The sequence below is a fragment of the Ambystoma mexicanum genome, chromosome 2q (genome assembly GCF_040938575.1).
Source record: "Ambystoma mexicanum isolate Mex_15411 chromosome 2q, UKY_AmexF1_1, whole genome shotgun sequence".
NCBI classification, from domain to species: Eukaryota; Metazoa; Chordata; class Amphibia; order Caudata; family Ambystomatidae; genus Ambystoma; species Ambystoma mexicanum.
The window spans coordinates 1,134,282,178-1,134,303,818 of NC_090924.1; the positions used below are offsets into that span (position 1 = coordinate 1,134,282,178).

The 21,641-nt window shown below is 50.9% G+C and overlaps 1 protein-coding gene, 1 long non-coding RNA gene and 1 other non-coding gene across 10 annotated transcripts in view; 1 reads left to right on the forward strand and 2 right to left on the reverse strand.

The window, feature by feature from the left end:
• The window catches only part of LOC138569990 (uncharacterized), a 37,373-nt gene extending 16,576 nt beyond the window's left edge, over positions 1-20,797 (reverse strand). For 2 of the 4 annotated variants that reach the window (XR_011303366.1, XR_011303363.1), the window contains exons 1-3: positions 20,704-20,797; positions 8,930-9,035; positions 8,472-8,548 (exon numbers count right to left, since the gene is read on the reverse strand). This is a non-coding gene — a long non-coding RNA (uncharacterized lncRNA). The remainder of the gene's footprint in view (positions 1-8,471; positions 8,549-8,929; positions 9,036-20,703) is intronic. The other 2 variants (XR_011303365.1, XR_011303364.1) reach the window with 1 other exon arrangement.
• On the reverse strand, positions 14,820-14,970 carry LOC138570617 (5.8S ribosomal RNA). The gene has a single exon (XR_011303655.1). It is a non-coding gene; the product is annotated as a 5.8S ribosomal RNA (ribosomal RNA).
• A 113-nt stretch (positions 20,798-20,910) lies between the features above and the next one.
• Positions 20,911-21,641, forward strand: part of SNX13 (sorting nexin 13) — a 2,094,218-nt gene continuing 2,093,487 nt past the window's right edge. For 4 of the 5 annotated variants that reach the window (XM_069648499.1, XM_069648500.1, XM_069648503.1 and 1 more), the window contains exon 1: positions 20,911-21,018. In XM_069648499.1, coding sequence (XP_069504600.1) covers positions 20,921-21,018 — 98 coding nt within the window. In that variant the 5' untranslated portion in view covers positions 20,911-20,920. The remainder of the gene's footprint in view (positions 21,019-21,641) is intronic. The other variant, XM_069648501.1, reaches the window with a different exon arrangement.

Consider the following 21,641-nt stretch of genomic DNA (forward strand, 5'->3'; position numbering starts at 1 on the left):
TTAACCAGACAAATTGCTCCACCAACTAAGAACGGCCATGCACCACCACCCACAGAATCGAGAAAGAGCTATCAATCTGACAATCTTTTCCGTGTCCGGGTCGGGTGAGGTTTCAAGATGCAGGCTCCACACTCCTGGTGGAGCCCTTCCAACAATTCCTTTAAGTTTCAGCTTTGCAACCATACTCCTCCCCCCCCCCCCCCGACCCCCAGAACTGGTTTCCCGTAAGCTGGTCAGCGGGTCATGGGAATAAATCCGCCAGATCGCTAATCTGCATATTTTATGTTTGGAACTACGACAGTAGATTAATGAATACTTTATAGGCCAATGCTTTCACTTTGGTTCGTCTTGCGCTGGTCCAAGAATGTACCCTCTAGCGGCACAATACGAATGCCTCCAGCAGTCCCTCTTAATCACGGCCCCAGTTCCAAAAACCAACAAAATAGAACCAGTGTCCTATTCCATTATTCCTAGCTTAAGTATTCCGGCGACCGGCCTTCTTTCAACACTGTACTTTTTTCAAAGTAAACGCTTCAGACCCCCAGGACACTCAGTCAAGAGCATCAAGGGGGCGCCAAGAGGCAGGGGCTGGGACAGGCAGTGGTAGCTCGCCTCGCGGCGGATGCCAGCTCGATCCCAAGATCCAACTACAAGCTTTTTAACTGCAGCGACTTTAATATATGCTATTGGAGCTGGAATTACCGCGGCTGCTGGCACCAGACTTTCCCTCCAATGGGTACTCGTTAAAGGATTTAAAGTGTGCTCATTCCAATTACAGTGCCTCGAAAGAGTCCTGTATTGTTATTTTTCGTCACTACCTCCCAGGGTCGGGATTGGGTAATTTGGGTGCCTCCTGCATTCCTTGATGTGGTAGCCATTTCTCAGGCTCCCTCTACAGAATCGAACCCGGATTCTCCATGGTCACCATGGTAGGCACAGAAAGTACCATTGAAAGTTGATAGGGCATACATCTGAATGCACAGTCGCGGTCACATGGATGTGCGATCGGCCTGAAGTTATCTAGAGTCACCAAAGCGGTCGGGCGAGCCCGGATTGGTCTTGGTCTGATAAATGCACGCATTCCTCGAGGTCCGCGCTCGTCGGCATGTATTAGCTCTAGAATTACCACAGTTATCCAAGTAACGGATGGAGTGATCAAAGGAACCATTACTGATTTAATGAGCCATTCACTGTACCAGTCGTTTGTACTTACACGTACATGGCTTAATCTTTGAGACACACATATGCTACTGGCAGGATCAAACAGGTAGTCGCACCTGCTGGAAGGTGGCAACGGGGGAGCCGCAAGACCGCCTCAGAGCCAACCTTCGTACCCTCTGGGGCTGTCTGCAGGACCCGAGCGCCAAAGAGCACCCCTAGACGTGTGCGGGTCGGGTGGACAAGTTGGTCACGCGGGCGCCGGCGGCCAGGCCTACTCTGCCATGCCACATTTGAGGCCTTGAACCGGTAGGGGGGGGGGGGAAATGGCCAGCACGCTGCCACTGGTATGGCGACAGAGGGGGTCAGCAGCCAACGTGCGTTCCGAACTGCTGGAGAAACGGGCTTGGTGGAGGAGGGGCTGCGTCATGGCTTGCGAGGGGATCCCGTCTGATCTGACCACTGGGGAGTTGCCAGGCTGCTCTGCCTTCGCTCTAGAGCCGCCCACACGAGGGGGCCCTCCCCGAGGGAAGCACACTCTTGACACGGTCCCAAGGCGGGTAGAAGCAAATTGCCTGAAACAGCCGAGGCTGGCCAAGCAGTCTAACGCTAGACAGACCAAGTGCACCAAATCGATCCCATGGAGTGCTTGGAAGAGCACCCCCAGCAGGACAGTCTCTGCTGGGGCACTGCGTGGGGCACGCCCCACGGCCAGCCTGGGGAGGTGCTGTGGTTTCACCATGGAGCCCGGGTTGGGCAGCGAGAACCAAGAGGAGCGCAGACAGGTCCCTCTCACCTAGTCTATAGTAATCCAGAGGAAGGTGTCTAAGCTTTGTCATCTGTGTACCCAGAGTGACAGAGTGGGACCTCGCGGCAAAAGCGTCGGGCTCCTCATAGACCCAACTGGAGAAAATTTTTAAAAACTGACACCCATCGGGACTTCCAGAGCAGCCCAGCAGTCTGGTCATTGCAGACATTCCTCTGGCCAAAGACCAGATGGCCGGGCTCGGAGAGCGGCCATCTGGTAGGTCAATGCATTCCAATGGGCCTGGACGGGAAGGGCCTTTGGCCCCCCTGCCTGACAAAGGACAGGGGACCGGCAGGTGCCCAAAGGCATGGACCAGCACCAATCGTCATCCTTGAGCTCTGGCCAGGCCACCAGTTTTTTCCCCTCCTCCTCATAAGAGGTTTTTCATCCACCTTGGAGCTTATCCCTCCGTGGAGGGACAGTCGACCCACTTTTGAGACAGGTACCCAAGGCTGGGTGCTTGGGGGGACCAGCACCACCCCCAGCCAGTCTGGACCTTTAGCAGAGACCCTTTAGAGCTTCTCCCTCCGGGGATCCCCGCGACTGCCGCAAGGCTTGGGGACTCTCGACCCACACGCACAAGGCTGGTACCCAAGGCCAGAGCTTCTCCCGCCAGATTAGAGCTTTACCCTCCGGGGAGGGACAGGGCTCCCCACGATCACCACCGGGCTTGGGGACAGTCAACCCAGATGTGAGACAGGCACCCAAGACCAGGACCCCCCCCACCCTGGAGCTTTAGCAGGACCCCTTTAGAGCTTTTCCCTGTGGGGAGCGATGGGAACCCCACCAGGGCTCCCTGTGACTACCACTGGGTTCGGGGGCTTTCGCCCTGGAGCTCTGGCAGGCCCCCCTCTGAGCTTCTCCCACCACATTAGAGATTTTCCCTCCAGGTTTTACCCACCAATACTGTGGAACTCAGGGCTGGCCACTGCGAGTGCATTTACCCCCATACGGAGGAAAGGGACCCACTCAGGGCGCCCCTTGACACACGCACCTCATCTTTGACCTGACCACACATGGTTGATACTTGCCCGAGGACCGGGAGCAACCCAAAAACGCCATTGAACTGAAGCCGGTAATTGCGCCACGACCGCCCTGGAGGCTGCATGGTGGCACTTCCATGCCAACCGGAGACAAATTCAGGAGTCAGTCGCAGCAACCACAACTCGGGCCATCTGGGCTTACTCCCCGGGCCAGATGGCCCGGCGGCCATGCCTGCCCCCACTGTCCTGGGGCACAGGCTTAACGTACCAACCCCCGTTCTCTGGGGTGGGTGCTGGAGTTGCTGTCTCTCTTCCCTGCCCTGGGTTTAACGCACCACTAACACGCACTCGGGCCGGGAAACACTTCCACGCCAACCATTAAGCTTATGGAACCCGACCGGAGACAAATGCAGGAGTCAGCCGAAACTCGGGCAATCTGGTCCGCCAGCCACAGCTTGGGTCTTCTGGGCCTACTACCAGGACAGTTGGCCCATCAGAAGACGTGCCTTCCCCTACCCCACCGTCCAGGGGCACAGGCTTTAGGTAACACCCCTGCGCCCTCGGGTGGCTTGCACACTCGCTTCCCCTGCCCTGTTCAGGGCCTTAAGGCACCACCTCGAAGGCCAGGGCCCGAGGCTATCGGGTCTGCCAGGCTGACCAGGAAGGGTGAGAAGAGTGCTCCCTGCCCAGCCCGCACATCCGCATGGGTGCGCACCTGGGTGGGTGGTATTTTCCTATGCGCCCCAGGAGGAAGGATGGAGAACCTTGGCCTTGCGACAAAAGCTTGGCTCAGAAGTTGACTTCCAATAGATCACAGCAAGGTAGCTGCTCTGCTACTTACGAAAACCCTGAACCAGAATCAGGTGGTCTACGAATGATTTAGCACCAGGTTCCCCACGAACATGCGGTGCACTACGGGTTAGAGAGGTGGGGAGGATTTCTGACTTGTAGGCGTTCAGTCATAATCCCACAGATGGTAGCTTCGCCCCACTGGCTACTCAGCCAAGCATGCACACCAAAGGTCTGAACCTGCGGTTCCTCTCGTACTGAGCAGGATTACTATTGGAACAAAAGATCATCAGTAGGGTAAAACTAACCTGTCTCACAAAGGTCTAAATCCACCTCACGTTCCCCATTAGTGGGTGAACAATCCGACGCTTGGTGAATTCTGTTTCACAATGATAGGAAGAGTCGACATCGAAGGATCAAAAAGCGACATCGCTATGAAGGCTTGGCCGCGACAAGCCAGTTATCCCTGTGGTAACTTTTCCGACACCTCCTGCTTGAAACCCAAAAAGTCAGCAGGATCGTGAAGCCCAGCTTTCACGGTGTGTATTCATACTGAAAAAAATCGATATCAAGCTAGCTTTTGCCCTTCTGCTCCGCTGGACGTTTCCGTCTTCCCAGAGCTCACCTTAGGACACCTACATTATCCTTTGACAGGTGTACCACCCCAGTCAAACTCACCACCTGCCACTGTCCAAGTAGCGGGTCGTACCCGGCAGGTGCTGGGCCCTTGTAGCCAGAAGCGAGAGCCCCATGGGGCTCGCCCCCCCCCCACCGGGTAAGTGGAAAAACGATAAGAGTAGTGGTATTTCACCAGCGGCCCGAGGGCCTCCTGTTAGGCAGAAACCTGTGCAGTTCCTTTAGGGACCACTGCAAAAAGTTTAAGACTACAGGAGCAAGCAGTAAACCCAATTGGTAGCAGTCTGCACCACCCAGATTTACCTGGTAGCTGTGGCTGAGAAGTCAAGACTTCTCTCAAGAAGAGTTAGGCAGTATATAGAGTATACACAATAGGGCTAAAAATACAATAGAAAAAGCAAACACTGACCAGAGCTTTGGTATAAAAGTATATCATTATTTATTTAAAACCACACTTATGAAAATACACTGGCACTAATATATCAAGCAAGTTCAAACACAGTCACTATAAGTATATACACCTCCCTAGTTATTTATTCGACAAGTCTAGGTTAAGACACCACTTATTTAGCAAAACAGAGGTGAGCGCGTAACCGTAGATGGCACTCCAATAATTCGTTTAAAAAGGGAGAGAAAAGGCAGAGTAGGAAAATAAAGTACCAACACTTAAGAAACCACAGCAAGTCAAGAAAGGCAGGGTCTACTGTAGAGCCAAATGTTCACAGACCAGGCCCACTCTTGGAGAGAGCAAGGCGGAAAGTGCCCAAGATCACACAGTGGAAATGCACTCAAAGTCTTTGCAGAAAAGTCAAAAAGAGGTTGGATCAGTTCAGAAAGGCAAAGTTAGCAGGTCTGAGGTCAACCCAGTTAGAAAGTCAAGGATTTACGGGACACCTTGGACAATCTGTTGCAAGGGAGACCAGGCGGGACACAGTACCTGAAATGGTGAGAAAGCTCCAGCGGTGGCAGTTGTTCCTGGCAGCAGGTGCAATTAGTGGCTTCGACCAGAGGAAGAGATGATCTCGATGAGGAAGAACGCTGGAGGTTGTTGCACTGCCAGGGAAGAAACCAGCTGCGGAGTTCCCGATTAAAAGGTACGACCCTTTTATTTGCGGTAGTGGTGAAGCGTGGCTATCCGGCCGCCGGGGTGCTTGGCACGGGCGATTTGACCAGGAGACGTCCAGGAAGGCGAAAAAAGGCGAACTGGTTGGTCCCACCAGCTCAAAGGGAAGAAGACTCTCCTGGAAGATCTCCTCTGTCGTTGGGGAAGTGGTGAGTTCGTACAGCAGGGCTCCACCGATGGTGTCGTCGTTGTAGATGGCTCAGCTTCTGCCCTCTTCGGATTCTTTACGTCCTGTGGCGACTCCTGAAGTTCCAGGCCCCAAAGCCCTGCTTTTATGCAGAAAAACCCCCATTCAATAGCCTAGCTGTCACTCACACATGCTAAGTGGTGAGCCGGGCGGCTCATCACTGGGCCAATCACACAAGAGTGCGACTTGAGTTGCCAAGGAAACTCAGTCCAGGGTGCCTAATCCCCCTCCCACACACCCTGTAGACCCCAGACAGAGTGGCACCATTTGGAGGGCTTCTGTGGAGAAGCCCGCCAAAAAGTGGAACAAAGGGCTCGACTTGGGTTAGAGTTTCAGAGGCGAACACAAACGCCATTTTAAAACCAAGTCCTGGCAAAAAGACCCAACCGGGGAATACATATTAAATAAATAACCCAGCGGTATCTTTAACATTGCACTAAAAAGTGGTGCGTTTAAAATCAATGGGAAAATCCCATAAGAAATATTCTGGTGGAATATTTTGCGTGGTATCCACTGCCACCAGCCAGAAACTCGACAAGGGGGGACTGGACAGTGCCCCCTTGGAAAACAGACCCATGGGCAATCGAATTACCCCTACCAGTACTTCCACAATATGATGGTTGGTACCGGTTCTGTTCACAATTTGAGACTAGTAAAGCCAATGCTGACTTTACATGCTCTGGGAGACGGTTGTCAGTCGCAGGATATGGAGTCTATGATTAGGGGTCACTATGACACCCCTGTGTTACTGCACTGAGGGTGCTGTGTAACACACATACCAAAAACACATGACGCCCTATGGAGTAAAAGACCCCATAGCCCATAAAACACATTCCAAGTCAAAGGACATACTCAAATCATGCCTAAGAGTGGAAGAAAAATAGTCTCACTCTTAGCAGGAGAAAAAAATAAAGCCCAAAAATCCAGCAAAGCTGCTGGGGGACTCACTAGGTTTGGGAAAATAGCCTTAACAGAGAATTCTCCCTAACACCTCCCACTTATCCTACCTCATGTCGCTTCACAGTGCCAAACTAGAGTCAAACTCAACCGGGTCTTCTTTCCCCGACGATTCTGCCAAGGTTGCTCCCTTGGCTGTGGTTTCGTTAGACAGTAGGTAGGGACAGTGGGAAACTCATTCGTCCATTCATGTACATCACTAATCAGATGAGGCATTTGGCTACCTTAAAGGCTACCTCGAGAGTCATAGTTACCCCAGCCATTTGCCCACGCTTCACTGAATTTCTTCACTTTGACATTCAGAGCACTTGGCAGAAATCACATCGCGTCAACACCCTCCAAGGGCCTTCGCAATGCTTTGTTTTAATTAAACAGTCAGATTCCCCTGGTCCGCACCAGTTCCAAGCCAGCTGCTAGGTGTCGGCTGAGGCAGAATGCCGGCCCTGAACCCCAGGAGGGGGAACAAGAGAGGCGAACACTGCAGCTGGGGTGATCCACAGGAAGGGCCCGGCTCACATTATCCCGAAGTTATGGATCCAACTTGCCGACTTCCCGTACCTACATTGTTCCAACATGCCAGAGGTTGTCCGCCTTGGAGACATACTGCGGATATGGGTATGGCCTGGCGCGAGATTTACAACATATCACCGAGATTTTCAAGGACCAGCCCAGGGTGCCCTGCCCTTCACAAAGAAAAGACCTCTCCCTGCGGCTCCCGCCGGCTTCTCTGGGATCACTTGTGTTACCGCACTTGACGCCGCTGGGCGCCCGACTCCGCCACTCTGGGTTCAGGATCTGAACCCGACTCCCTTTCGATCGGCTGAGGGCAACGGAGGCCATAGCCCATCTCTTCCGAACGGTGCTCGCCCATCTCTCAGGACCGACTGACCCATGTTCAACTTCTGTTCACATGGAACCCTTCTCCACTTCATCCTTCAAAGTTCTCGTTTGAATATTTGCTACTACCATAATATTTAACAACAAGAGATAAGTGGAATGGCTTATTGATGCCTGGATTCTACTCCAACACCAACATTATAGACAATATATAACTTTGGAATCCAGCTGTCTTTCTCTCTCATGACACCTAATGTCCTACCAGACCCGGTCCATGGACCAAATAGGTCACAAAATGTTGAAATAATCTTGATCAATTTATTAATATATCAAAAAACAATTATTTGATCAGTATACATCACAAATAAAAAATGTGTTAAATCTGCACATTTCTTAAAAACCATCAGTACCAAAAATGTTAAAAAAACATGTAGATTTAACTTTAGCACCCCACAACAAACTATGCTGCCTATACAAATCTAATTAAATAAAATTTGTGACAGACACTATCCCTAATAATGTGCAAAACAAAGCATTGGTAGGTAGCAATCTGGAATCCTTTGATCAGGAGTTATTCCAAAATTGATCTTATATGATTATGCAACTTTTTCTACCCCATATATGCTACTAGGGTGAACACAACAACCTAATAAATTGTTATCTAACACCACCTCTATTCATGGTGCCTTACACAACCCAACATGTTTCGTTCATCGGTCAATAAGCATCACTTTTAGAACTTCATCAGGGGACCAAAAGTGCCCTGTCAACACATCTTCAACTTCAATTATTTGCTACAGACCAACATCAGTAGTTAAATGGCCTGTCTTGAGCCATTTCTCATTGTAGTGCTTCAAACCTTACTGTGGAGTGGACCACCACAGAACACAGGTACATAAAGATAAAGAAAAATACAAGATCAGTCATCAGAAAACTCAGAATGTAATATGCCTTCCATTTACCTAGGCTGTTATTGGCCTCAGTAAAACTTACCACTAGCCCCAAGAGTTCACTGTAAAACTTGATCTTGGTAACTGGGAAAGCATCTTAAGTAGTAGACGAAGAACACACTGGTCCCACAGATGATTGGAATGGAAAGAAAAGAAAAATAGGAAAAGAAAAAAAATCAATTGGAAATGGAATCCATAAAGTGTTAAATACTCTCTAGGCACAAGTGAATCATAGGACTCTAACCGCCTAGGTATTTTATTCACGTTAAAAAAAAGTCAGTCAGTGTGTTTCCAAATCACGTTATCTACAGAAAGCTCCTAAAACACAAGCGCTTTAAATCCGATGGAACCGACAACAAACTGCCCCCAATGTTCAAATCCAGATGCTATTTGAATAGACAATATCTCTTGGCTAAGTTTTGCCAGTAAGATGAGGTTGCTCTTACAACAGACCACAATGCACTCACATATGTGTCAGACTATAGTGCAGACCTTTCTTACCTTTTGTGCAATTCTGTGCGTTATTGACTCTGGATTGTAGAGCCAGCCCGTACTTCTGCCGCACACATATGCGTCAAACCTTGTTCGTCACTTGCAGCACGTTTCACTAAAATACCCAAAGCCAGCAGTTACAAATAACGGAGCGCTGAGACCGTATTATTTAAAAATGTCTCTACAGCTTCAACGTTGTATAACTATTTCAAATGTACATCGTTCAAGTGAAGGCCGTTGCTTACCGCGTCTCAGCCTTTCTAGGTCAGATCTGGTGGTTGGCTTCCCTCTCGTACCAGCGTACTCATGCTTGAAATGCACACGACTTGACCCGGATGTTATATTACATTCCAGCGCGTCACGTTAAGTCATGTGATTACTTTCGCATCACGGCTATGTACGGACACACGAAAAAGTCACGTGTCTCGCACACCAGCCGCTAGCCTAAACCATCCACTACTCCTAAAATCTAGTCTGGAGCCATAAACTTGCTCGCATTCTAAAGCGACCTGCATACGAAAGTCAGTACCGCACACCCGGATGGCAAAGCGTGAAAAAACGCCATCAACTGGATCCGGAAGGGGAAGGACAAAACATGCACCACGACCCCAGACACTCCCCAATGTAAGTACAGGTCTAGTATGTATATATAAGAGGGTTCTATTCAGATGAATTGTAATGACCCTATCTTCTATTAAATGGAAGCTGGTAAATATTCCAAAACAAAACTGGGGGGTCCAACAGGTCCCATAAGGCTTGGCTCTGGTTAAAGAAGAAGCTCTAAGCATTATGCTTCCAACTTACTTGTTCGTTCAAACCTAATTCGAAGGATTTAGTTTAAATAATTAGCCATTGTACCTTCAGAAAAGGTTTGCGAGAGTTAGCATCACCTGCAAATTCAAGTTGCCATAAAACAGTCCACTTTAGATCCTGTATACTATGCCCCATTGCAATAAAATGGCCTACCAAGGGTGCTGTAAGATTATTCTTTTCAATGCAACTTCTGTGTTTGCTCATGCGAAGCTCAATTGTTCGTTCTGGTCATCCCTATGTATAACTTAGGGCACTTACACCAAATGGCATATACCACATTGGCAGAATTACAATTCATAAAACTATTTGCTACTACCACCAAGATCTGCAACTGCGGCGGCTCCACCCGGGCCCTTGCCCCGGGCTTCTGTGCGTACCGCAGCAGCCCTCCTACTCGCCTATTAGCCCCCACGGCTCTCGGCGCCGGCCGGGTATGGGCCTGACGCTCCAGTGCCATCCATTTTCAGGGCTAGTTGATTCAGCAGGTGAGTTGTTACACACTCCGTAGCGGATTCCGACTTCCATGGCCACCATCCTGCTGTCTATATCAACCAACACCGTTTCTGGGGTCTGATGAGCGTCTGCATCACGCGCCTTAAACCGGCGTTCGGTTCATCCAGCAGCGCCAGTTCTGCTTACCAAAAGTTGCCCACTGAGCACTTTCATACAATACCTGGCTCCAAGAGATAATTTTGGCTCCAAGACCTCTAATCATTCGCTTTGCTATATAAAATTGGGGTTTCTGTGCGCCAGCTATCCTGAGGGAAACTTCGGAGAGAACCAGCTACTATATCGTTTGATTAGTCTTTTGCCCCTATATCCAGGTCGGATGACCGATTTATCCATCAGGACTGCTACGGACCTCCACCAGGCCGAGTTCACCATCTTTCGGGTCCTATCACACACGCTCATGCATCATCTCTCTGACAGAGCGGGCGAGACGGGTCGGTGGAGGGCCCACCGCGACACGATGCCACTGCAATCGGCGAGCACCGGCAATCACCATCATTACATCACAGAGTTTCATTTGGCCCCTGGCACGTGTTATACTCCTTGGTCAGTGTTTCAAGACAGGTTGGGTGGTTAACCGACATCACCTCAGACTGCTGGCGCCCTTTGTGGGACTCCCCGCCCGGCAGCACGACGTGGTAGGGTCATATTGAGGGCAGTCCACCACAGTCGTATCGGGAGCACTGTCGCCCGTCGCCACTGTAGCGACCCCCAAGAGGGGCCAGGATGGTTGCCGGATAAGGGCGCCGTGGCGGTCTATCTCCCTCAGTCCCGTGGACACAACAAAACTGCTGTCAGGGGGCTGTAACACTCTCTGCTGGAGCAGAGAGCCACCCGCCCCCTTGGGGCCTTCCCAGCCAGTCGTGGCGCACCGCCAGAGAGGAAATGTGCCCGGCTGGGGCTGGATGTGCCCAGGCCGCAAACCCGCAATGGCCTCCACCGTTCCAGGTGACCAACCTGCCTGGCGTGTTGAATCCTGTGGGCGGACTGCACAGACCCCACCAGTTTACCTCTCACCGGTTTCACGGCTGCTTGAACTCTCTCTTCAAAGTTCTTTTCAACTTTCCCTTACGGTACTTGTTGGCCATTAGTCTCGCGCCCGTATTTAGCCTTAGACAGAGTTTACCACACGCATTGGGCTGCATTCCCAAGCAAGCAGACTCCAAGAAGACCTGATCCCGGTGTGCAAGAGGCCAATATCGGCCTAACACCATCCACGTGGTGAGACTCGATCAGAAGGACTTGAGCCCCCTGAGCGATGCCGGGGAGTCGGTCTTCTGTACGTCACATTTCCCATGCCTGCCACTGAATGGGGATTTGGCGCTGGGCTCTTCCCTTTTCACTGGCCGTTACTGAGGGAATCCTGGTTAGTTCCTTTTCCTTTGCTTAGTAATATGCTTAAATTCAGCAGGTCACCACATCTGATATGAGGCCCTGGTCGGAGAGCACAAAGCTCAGGGCAGCTTGCCTCGGGCCCGTACGGGGTGCTGCCCAGCCCGGTGCCTCTGGCACAGGCGAGTGTTCTCTGTGACAATCTGCGACCGAAGCCCACATGGTCACGAGGTCCGCGCTCCATGGTCATCCTGCGCCGGCAGCCGTGTAAAACCAGATATTATATGAAGAGGCCTGGTATGTTAAAACAACCTAAACTACCTATTGCTAGGCAGTAAGCCCAAATGCACTCCTACCGAATCTTCGTTCGGGAGTTAAATGTTGACTCTTAGTTGATCAATTGATACTCTCATGTGGAAAGAGTGTTAATTGAGTCTTGACTTTAACAAATTACAAAATAGAAAATACATAACATCAATAAAGGGTAAATCGGGCATGTAAGATCACTTATGTAACCAATTATACAGATCTGGTACTGACCAATACTTTTTGATACTTTTTAATAGACCTCTCAAGGTCTGTTTTTTCAAACAAATGAACAATGTACAAAAGAATTATTCAGACAATGGTGAAGCATCCAGGAATTCTCATTCCAATTAACAAACAGAGTATATCCTGGTTTGTAAAGGTGCATAAATGCAACAAAAGCAGAAAGCAAGTAGCTCAAAGCCTAGCATTATTATTCACATCCTGTAAATGTTCAAAGGGACATGTATATATTTCATTAACTATTAAAAAGTATCAAAAAGTATTGGTCAGTACCAGATCTGTATAATTGGTTACATAAGTGATCTTACATGCCCGATTTACCCTTTATTGATGTTATGTATTTTCTATTTTGTAATTTGTTAAAGTCAAGACTCAATTAACACTCTTTCCACATGAGAGTATCAATTGATCAACTAAGAGTCAACATTTAACTCCCGAACGAAGATTCGGTAGGAGTGCATTTGGGCTTACTGCCTAGCAATAGGTAGTTTAGGTTGTTTAGATATTTTGTCCCAAGTGGTCTTGTGACGTTAGCCCGCCTGCACCTGAAATTTCACCATAAAATTCATTGACATTATTTCTTTATTTAATAGTGTGAACTAACACCTTTGGTGTGCTTCTACTCCACATCAATTATCCTGATTTACATTAGCTGTGCATTCCCACCCCATAGTTCTCTTGAGGCCTGGTATGTTATCATTAGAAATTCATTACTCATTTAGTGAATCATTAGTAATTCATTACTAATTTAGGGATTCATTCATCCATCATTTCATTCTGATTAGTAGTGATATTAGTTATCCACTATCCATATATTATTCAGCCATTTGGTTTGCTAGAGAAAGAGGCCTGTTATATTAAGTGCCTTGTAGAGACATGTTTAGACATATGTTATGTATTATGTATGCAATTAGAGACACGCATGAGTGTGCACTTAGAAGTATGTATTGAGCCATGGTATAGCGATTGGTTTGCGAGTGAATGCACTATAGAGTATGTAGCTGGCTCCTAAACCATTCTGAAGAGACACTGGAAGCTGTTCGTTCCGCAGACATTGTTGAGTTACACTGTGAGCAATGGAATGTGTAAACATCTCTGCCAAGAAACTAAGACAGTGACTCTTGCCCAAGTAGAAGGAGAAGGGAAGCTGGCTTTATCAGGCTCTGGGTTACTCGCAGGCAGACAGAAAAGGCGGGGGCATGAAGGGAGCGAGGTGCTTTGCACAGAGACATGCATGGAGAGAAAAAGGGATTTTAGCTTGCTAAGAGCTGACAGTAAATGGAGAGAAATGGGAGGATGGTTTCGTAACACAGACAGGGGAAGGCCACAGAACACAGACAAGATATGACATGATGTACAATGTCACGGTGACAAAACACAGTGACTGGAGATAGAACAAGACATGCGTACACAGACTGCGTACACAGACTTTCAGGCGCTTGGCTAGAGAAGTGCTTTTCTGACAGAAAGAGAGTGAATTGAATATTAGCTAAGAGACATGTAAACATGGAGAAAGAGTGACGTGTATTGACATTAACTGGGAGCCTGAAATTAGCAGTGGTGTGTATGAGAGAGAGAGGGGCGTTTGGGAATGAAAGGAAGCAGTGCCATTGAGGGAGACGTTTGGTGTGGCATTGAGAGGCGTTTTGGCAGAGAGGCTTTTGGAGAATCGCTGACAGGCAGCTTGGGGAAAGCATTGTAGCAGGGAGCTTTGGCTGGAGAAGACCACCGAGAGGCCAAGGAGAGATGCCCTGACTGGCTGGCTGCAAGGGAGCTGGAGAGGAGAGAGATCGGACACATTCGAGATTGGGAAGCTTGCACATGCAGAGGGGAGTATTGCTGATTGATTATGAGGCCTAATTGATCTGAATAAGGCACGTGCCAATGGGGAATTAGGACAGACACTCACACAGAGCTTTTGGTTTGATAGAAGGGGAAATCAGACAAGGAATGTCTTAGAGAGAGAGTGTGAAGTGTGGTGTGGATTGGAGAGGAACGCTGACACTTGCCATATGTATTTTGCTATTAGCATAATAGATCCAGCAGGACTGGATAGTTGATATTAGATTGCTTGCATAGAAGCCAGTATGTTTTGCTAGAAGTGCTTATCGTGCCTTGTTGTGTATGAATAAATGTATTCCATTGTTATAATTGAGACCGACTTGTGTGTTTTCTTTGTGCCTATTCTTAGGGTTATGGTATTAGGGTATGTTTGTGTGTCCATAGTATAGCAATTTGACAGTAACACAGTGTACAATCGCCCTGAGATACATTTGCAAGGGGTGCCAGAGTGGCACACCCCCCTGAGGTAGTTTTGGAAACTAATAAATGGTCGCCCATGTGGAGCTAGGCCAAAAGGTAGATTTGTTGCAGTTTGACAGTGGGACACAAAAGACAGCCACACAGCACGGCCAGGTGCCCCCGGGTAGGGTGAAGGTGTGCCAGGCTTTTTTAAAGCCTGCTGCGGCCGCCACCTCATCTGGGGTGCGCCGGCCACCTGGCCCTCCCGAAACCAGCATGAGGCAGGGATACTAGGGAGGCCAGGGCACGTCGGCAATGAGCTTGCGCACCAGTTCCAAGGATTCAGCGACGGTGCTGATCGGGGTCTGACCTTAGGGTGATAAATGGAATGGGATCCCTGCGACAGCCCCAGCCACGCCCTTGGGAGGGCACCCCGGGGCGATTGATGTACAAGCGACCCCCAGACAGGTGTAGCCCTGGGAAAAACCCACGGCCACATGGTGCGTTCGAAGTGTTGATCAATGTGTCCTGCAATTCACACTAATTCTCGCAGCTAGCTGCGTTCTTCATCGATGCACAAATCGAGTGATCCACAGCCAAGAGTAATAGGCAACTTTTTTTTTGTTCCAGACTTCGGCCTCACCCTGCCAGTGCAGGAGAGGTCAGGGGGCGGGACAGCCCTGTCTAGCTCGGCCGAAAACATTGTGGTTAAAAAAAAAAAAAAAGATCCAGGTGCTCAGCCTGGGAAGCCTGACCGCCACCTGCAGCAGCACAGCGCTTCCCAGGAGAATGGGGTGGGGGGGGTAGGCCGCTCCGCCACCTGCCCACCCGGCCCGATTCACTCATCCTTCCCCGAGCCCTTCCGCTTCCCTTTTGGGGGGGCTGGGAGATGGACAGCGAGGCGTGCTAGAGACAGCACAGGCAGGGGGTCGGGTGGGACCGCTAGAGCCTTCAAACCCCAGCCCGGCCGCATAGGGCCCAACTCCAGGTACCTGGGCAAGAGGGAAGGTCACCCACTGTGCCAGCGGGCCTGGCCATCGCTCGCCCACAGATATGGGCAGCTGGGACCTTGGCGCCCACCGGCGATTAAGCCAGCTGCACCATGGCTCAGGGCTCATGCCTGGCGTGCCGGGCCCATTTCTGCCTGGGGAGGCGCCCCTTGAGAGCAGCCAGGTTTCCCTCACCTCCCGGCTGCCCCCACTCAGGGCTTCCCTGCTGACTGGGGTGTGCCCACCAATGCCCACCGGCTGGCAGGTCAGAGAGAGGAGTACGTGCCCCTGGCCATCGCAGAGGCAGGCTCAGTGAGGAGAGGGGGCTGCGCAGGGCTCCCTTTCCGGTGCGTGGTTGGGGACATCCCCAGCAGCTTAACCCAACCCTGACAGGCATCCCCGGCCATCTGCTGGGTTGCGGACCTCTCTCCGGTGGAAGGGGATCCCCGCTCCCTGGATTCTGGTTGACCACACGCACCGGACCGCTCTGCGAGAGGTGCCCGGGGTTATTGGGGTGCGCGTCTGGGATGCAACCGAGGTCAGGCCCACGGCTCTCCTTCCCGCTGCTCCACTGTTAATGATCCTTCATGCCCTCACAAGCAGATACCATTCACACTCAAATGCCCCATTTCTCCTTCCAAACCCACGTTCCAGATTCAAATGCCAACTCCCTCCTCACATGCCATCCCTCCATCCGAACCCACACAAAGACACCAATATACGTCCCTCCATACCTACACCAAGATGCTCCACCCCTCAGAGCCACACCCATATGCTTCACCTCTACCTCCAGACTCACACTCAGAGGGCGCCATTCGCCCTCTCTCTCTCTATATACCCACACCTGATTACACCATCCCTTCGAGACACACATGCTCCCACCACTCCAATAAACCAACATCCTTCTCTCCAGACAAACATACCCCCATTCACACCCAGGTGCCCCCTTCCTTCCCACCAGAGTGCTCTAGCCCTGACCCACATGCTTCACCATTCCGACATGCCCCCATCATATGCACTGTCCCTCCATTAAAGAACAATGCCCCCTGCGATCCAGACTCCAAGATGCCCAATCCCTTCAAGACCCATACCATGATGCGCTATGCTCCCTCCACACAGAAAGATGCCCTTATCCGTCCTCCGACCAATGAGCCCCAATCCCCCTCCAGACCCACACCAATGTGCCCCATCCCTCCCCCAGATGCACACCAATGTGTCTTATATGCCTCCCTTCATACCCACAGCAATGTCCCTATCCCTCCCTCCAGACCCACACCCATGTGCACCATCCCTTCCTCTCAGACCCACACCAATATGCCCCATCCCTCCCTCTCAGAACCACACCAAGATGCCCCATCCCTCCCTCTAAACCAATACCATAATGCCCCATCCTCCCTCCACATAGCAAGATGCCCCTTCCCCTTACATCAGATGCCCATGTGCCGATCCTGAATCACATGCAGATAGCCCCAGCCAACCCCTTCTAAAACCACCCATCCTAGTATGCCCCATCCGCCCAGACCCACGCCAATGTGCCCAATCCCCTCCTTCCAGATCCACACCAATATGCGGCCATCCCTCCCCAGACCAATGTCGCCGTCCCTCCCATCAAACTCAACCCAATGTGCCCCCCCCACCACCTCCCTCCAGAGGTTCCATGTGTTAAAATTGCTGCAAAAATTGTTGTGGTTACAAAATATCGCTGCAAAAATGCCGTGGTTTTGCTGCCGCAATCCATGTATAGGATGCGGGGGGACAAACCTGCAACCCTCGGACCCATTATACCATTTAAGCGGAGCGGGGTACACCCCCACCCCCTTAAATGGTATAATGGGGTACACCTTTACCAGGTCAAACCACTGCATTTTTGCCGCAATTTGTTGTATAGGCAACATTTTTGCTGCGATTTTATCACTGCATACCCCTCCAGCGCCACACCAAGATGCCCCGTCCCACTTCCCAACCCACACCTAGATGACCCATGCCACCCTCTAGACCCACTGTGCCCCATCTCTCCCTCCAGAAACACAACCATGTGCACCATCCCTCCACTCAGATCCACACCAATGTGCCCCCACCAACTCCCTCCAAAGCCACACCAATGTGCCCCCACCACCTCCCTCCAGAGCCACACCAAGATGCCCCGTCCAACTTCCCAACCCACACCTAGATGACCCATGCCACCCTCCAGACACACTGTGCCCCATCTCTCCCTCCAGAAACACACCCATGTGCACAAACCCCCTCTGCCCAGATCCACACCAATGTGCCCCCACCACCTCTCTCCAGAGCCACACCAAGATGCCCCGTCCAACTTCCCAACCCACACCTAGATGACCCATGCCACCCTCCAGAACCACTGTTCCCCATCTCTCCCTGCAGAAACACACCCATGTGCACCATCCCTCTGCGCAGATCCACACCAATGTGCCCCCACCACCTCCCTCCAGAGCCACACCAAGATGCCCCGTCCAACTTCCCAACCCACACCTAGATGACCCATGCCACCCTCCAGACCCACTGTGCCCCATCTCTCCCTCCAGAAACACAACCATGTGCCCCCACCAACTCCCTCCAAAGCCACACCAATGTGCCCCCACCACCTCCCTCCAGAGCCACACCAATGTGCCCCCACCACCTCCCTCCAGAGCCACACCAAGATGCCCCGTCCAACTTCCCAACCCACACCTAGATGACCCATGCCACCCTCCAGACACTGTGCCCCATCTCTCCCTCCAGAAGCACACCCATGTGCATGATGCCCCTCTGCCCAGATCCACACCAATGTGCCCCCACCACCTCTCTCCAGAGCTACACCAAGATGCCCCGTCCAACTTCCCAACCCACACCTAGATGACCCATGCCACCCTCCAGACCCACTGTGCCCCATCTCTCCCTCCAGAAACACACCCATGAGCACCCTCCCTTCCGCCCAGATCCACACCAATGTGCCCGCATCACCTCCATCCAGAGCCACACCAAGATGCCCCTTCCAACTTCCCAACCCACACCTAGATGACCCATGCCACTCTCCAGACACACTGTGCCCCATCTCTCCCTCCAGAAACACACCCATGTGCCCCTACCACCTCCCTCGAGTCACACCAATGTGCCCCCACCACCTCCCTCCAGAGCCACACCAAGATGCCCCGTCCAACTTCTCAACCCACACCTAAATTACCCATGCCACCCTGCAGACCCACTGTGCCCCATCTCTCCCTCCAGAAACACACCCATGAGCACCCTCCCTTCCGCCCAGATCCACACCAATGTGCCCGCATCACCTCCATCCAGAGCCACACCAAGATGCCCCTTCCAACTTCCCAACCCACACCTAGATGACCCATGCCACTCTCCAGACACACTGTGCCCCATCTCTCCCTCCAGAAACACACCCATGTGCCCCTACCACCTCCCTCGAGTCACACCAATGTGCCCCCACCACCTCCCTCCAGAGCCACACCAAGATGCCCCGTCCAACTTCTCAACCCACACCTAAATTACCCATGCCACTCTCCAGACACACTGTGCCCCATCTCTCCCTCCAGAAACACACCCATGTGCACCATCCCTCCGCCCAGATCCACACCAATGTGCCCCAACCCTCCCCCAAACCCACACCACTGTCCCTATCCCTCCCCCAGACACACACCACTATGTCCTATCACTCCCTCCAGACACACACCAATGTGTCCCCTTTCTCCAGATCCACACAAATGTGCCCCATCCCACCAGACCGACACCAGCATGCCCCATCCAACCATTCAGACCCCACCAAGAAGCCCCATCCCTCCCTCTAGACCAATACCTTAATGCCCCATCCTCCTTCCAAATAGCAAGATGCCCCTTCCCCCTTGCAAGCGATGCCTGTGTGCCAATCCCGAATCACACGCTGATAGCCCCAGCCGGCCCCCTCCAAAATCACCCATCCTAATAATCACACCCTCATGAAACATTAAATCACTCTATTAGCCCCCTTTCATCAGTTAAACACCATCATACACCGTCTCCCTGTTCCTTTTCTTAGCCCTCCATACCTTTCATGTTGAATAGCTGAGCATGATTTTTAAAGTAAATGTAATTTCCCGCTCCCCCAACGAAATCGGGTGTCTTGCAGGAACGTTCACGGTATCCGGAACAAAATGCAAATTGTATATACAGCCAGCCAAGAGTACACGGGTTGCTGCTGTTCCTGAAACCTGGCAGCCAGAGCCTTGCCGCTCAGGACGCTCCAGGTTCTCGTAGAAACGTTCCCGGTATCCCAAGGAAAATGCCCACCCCAACCGCTGCAAGCCAAAGGCAGACAGGGTCCCCAGAGAAAATACCCACCCCAACCACTGCAAGCCAAAGGCAGACAGGGTCCCCAGAAAAAATGCCCACCCCAACCGCTGCAAGCCAAAGGCAGGCAGGGTCCGGTTGCACTTGCACCGGCAGCCAGAGTGTTCAGAATTCCTGCTCAGCCACGGCCCGCTCACTAAATGTGCTCCGGAACCGCTTCACTGCTCCGGAAATCACACAGATGACATCAGAGGTTACGTGAAGAAGAGTGGGCAGGCTGTTGCTATGGTCCTTTTCTCGGATGGGAACTAGTCGCTACCATTTCAGAAATTATCGGCAAACTTTTAAACAAACACACAATGCCATCAGGACTCATAGGGACTTTAAATGTGTAATTGATAATGAAAGCAATACAATGCCTCTGTTTAGCCTTCTCTTCCACACATTGCAAAGGGGTAAATTAACAATCCCCCTCCCTGGGGAATGCCAAATCACCCCCCCCCCATGCAGGAGAAATAAATAACTGAAATGCTGGAAATTCGTAGCCAAATGCGTCTGTCTGCATAAAACACATATCCCCATCTGCTGCACATACCAAATCCTCCAGAGGGAGGATAACTGTTCGCTGGTACAGTAGAAGTCCCATTGGGAAAGGAGGAACGCACTGTGCCCATCCCCACTCCATAAAACAGAAGTCACACATCTGCATGAGAAAACCCCCAAAACGAACTGAATCCACCTGTAAATCTCAACCAATGGACATTACAAACCCCAAAATACACAGAAATCCCCCCTCCCCAATATTGCCTCACCCCTTTGATGCACATTACATATCCTCAAAATAAACCCCAAAATACAAATACCCCCCTCCCCAATATTGCCTCACCCCTTTGATGCACATTACATATCCTCAAAATAAACTGAAATAACGAAAAAAAAAAAACTGAATCCGCCTGCATTTTAAGTAAATCTCACCCGTGATGCACATTATAAACCACAGAAATACTCCCTTCTCAATATTGCCGCTCTGCGTTACAGTGACAATCAGCAAGAGAATACTTTAAGACTTACCATAAACCAAAAAACAATCAACTATACAAATGTGCTTTGCAAAGGAGGAATCGCTCACGCAACGCAACGCAACGCCTTGCCTTCCCGCTCGTGCACAAAAGATGACAAAGTTCACGTTGAAACCCACGTAATGCAGAGCAACCCACGTGATGAAGCGGACGTTGAAACCCACGTGATGCAGCTCACGTTGAAACCCCCGTGATGAGCAGGCCACGTGATGAAGTGGAGCCGGCCCTTGCTATGGTCCGTTTCTCGATCGGGAACTAGACACTACCCTTCAGGAAACGCGCATGTGCAGATTCCAGGCAGCATCAGGTGAGTGTATGCGATCCAGCTCTTGTAGTGAATTTGATATGCATTTCTTTTAGCGTCCATCAACTTAGACGTTCTCACCACTTTGCATGTTATATTGTTAAGAGGAGCCCTTTTGCAACCTCTAGGAATGCACGTTGAAGCTGTAATTCCTTGTATTGTACTTGTCACATGTTGAAATTAAATATTGTAAATTCGTGATTTTCTAAACATCTGGTTTTGAAATTACATGGGGCGGCCTGTTGTTGGCATAGACAGAGTAGCTGCTCCGAAGCTCATTTACGGTTCAGGCTCTGCAATGCTCGAAGAGGCAGTAACTGCTGTGCAGCTACTACACAGACCGTGCTCTGCTGAAAGTGACTATATACACACACCTGCGCCGGCTAATGCTTGCAGACGCAGTAACTGCTGTGCAGCTGCTACACAGACCCTGCTCTGGTGGAAGTGACTACATATCTAATAATACCTGCGCAGGCTGCTCGAAGGGGCAGTAACTGCTGTGCAGCTTTTACACAGACCCTGCTCTTGGTGTAAGTGACTATATATAGCTGCGCCGGCTAATGCTTGCAGACGCAGTAACTGCTGTGCAGCTACTACACAGACCCCCTCTGGTGTATTGCTGTGCA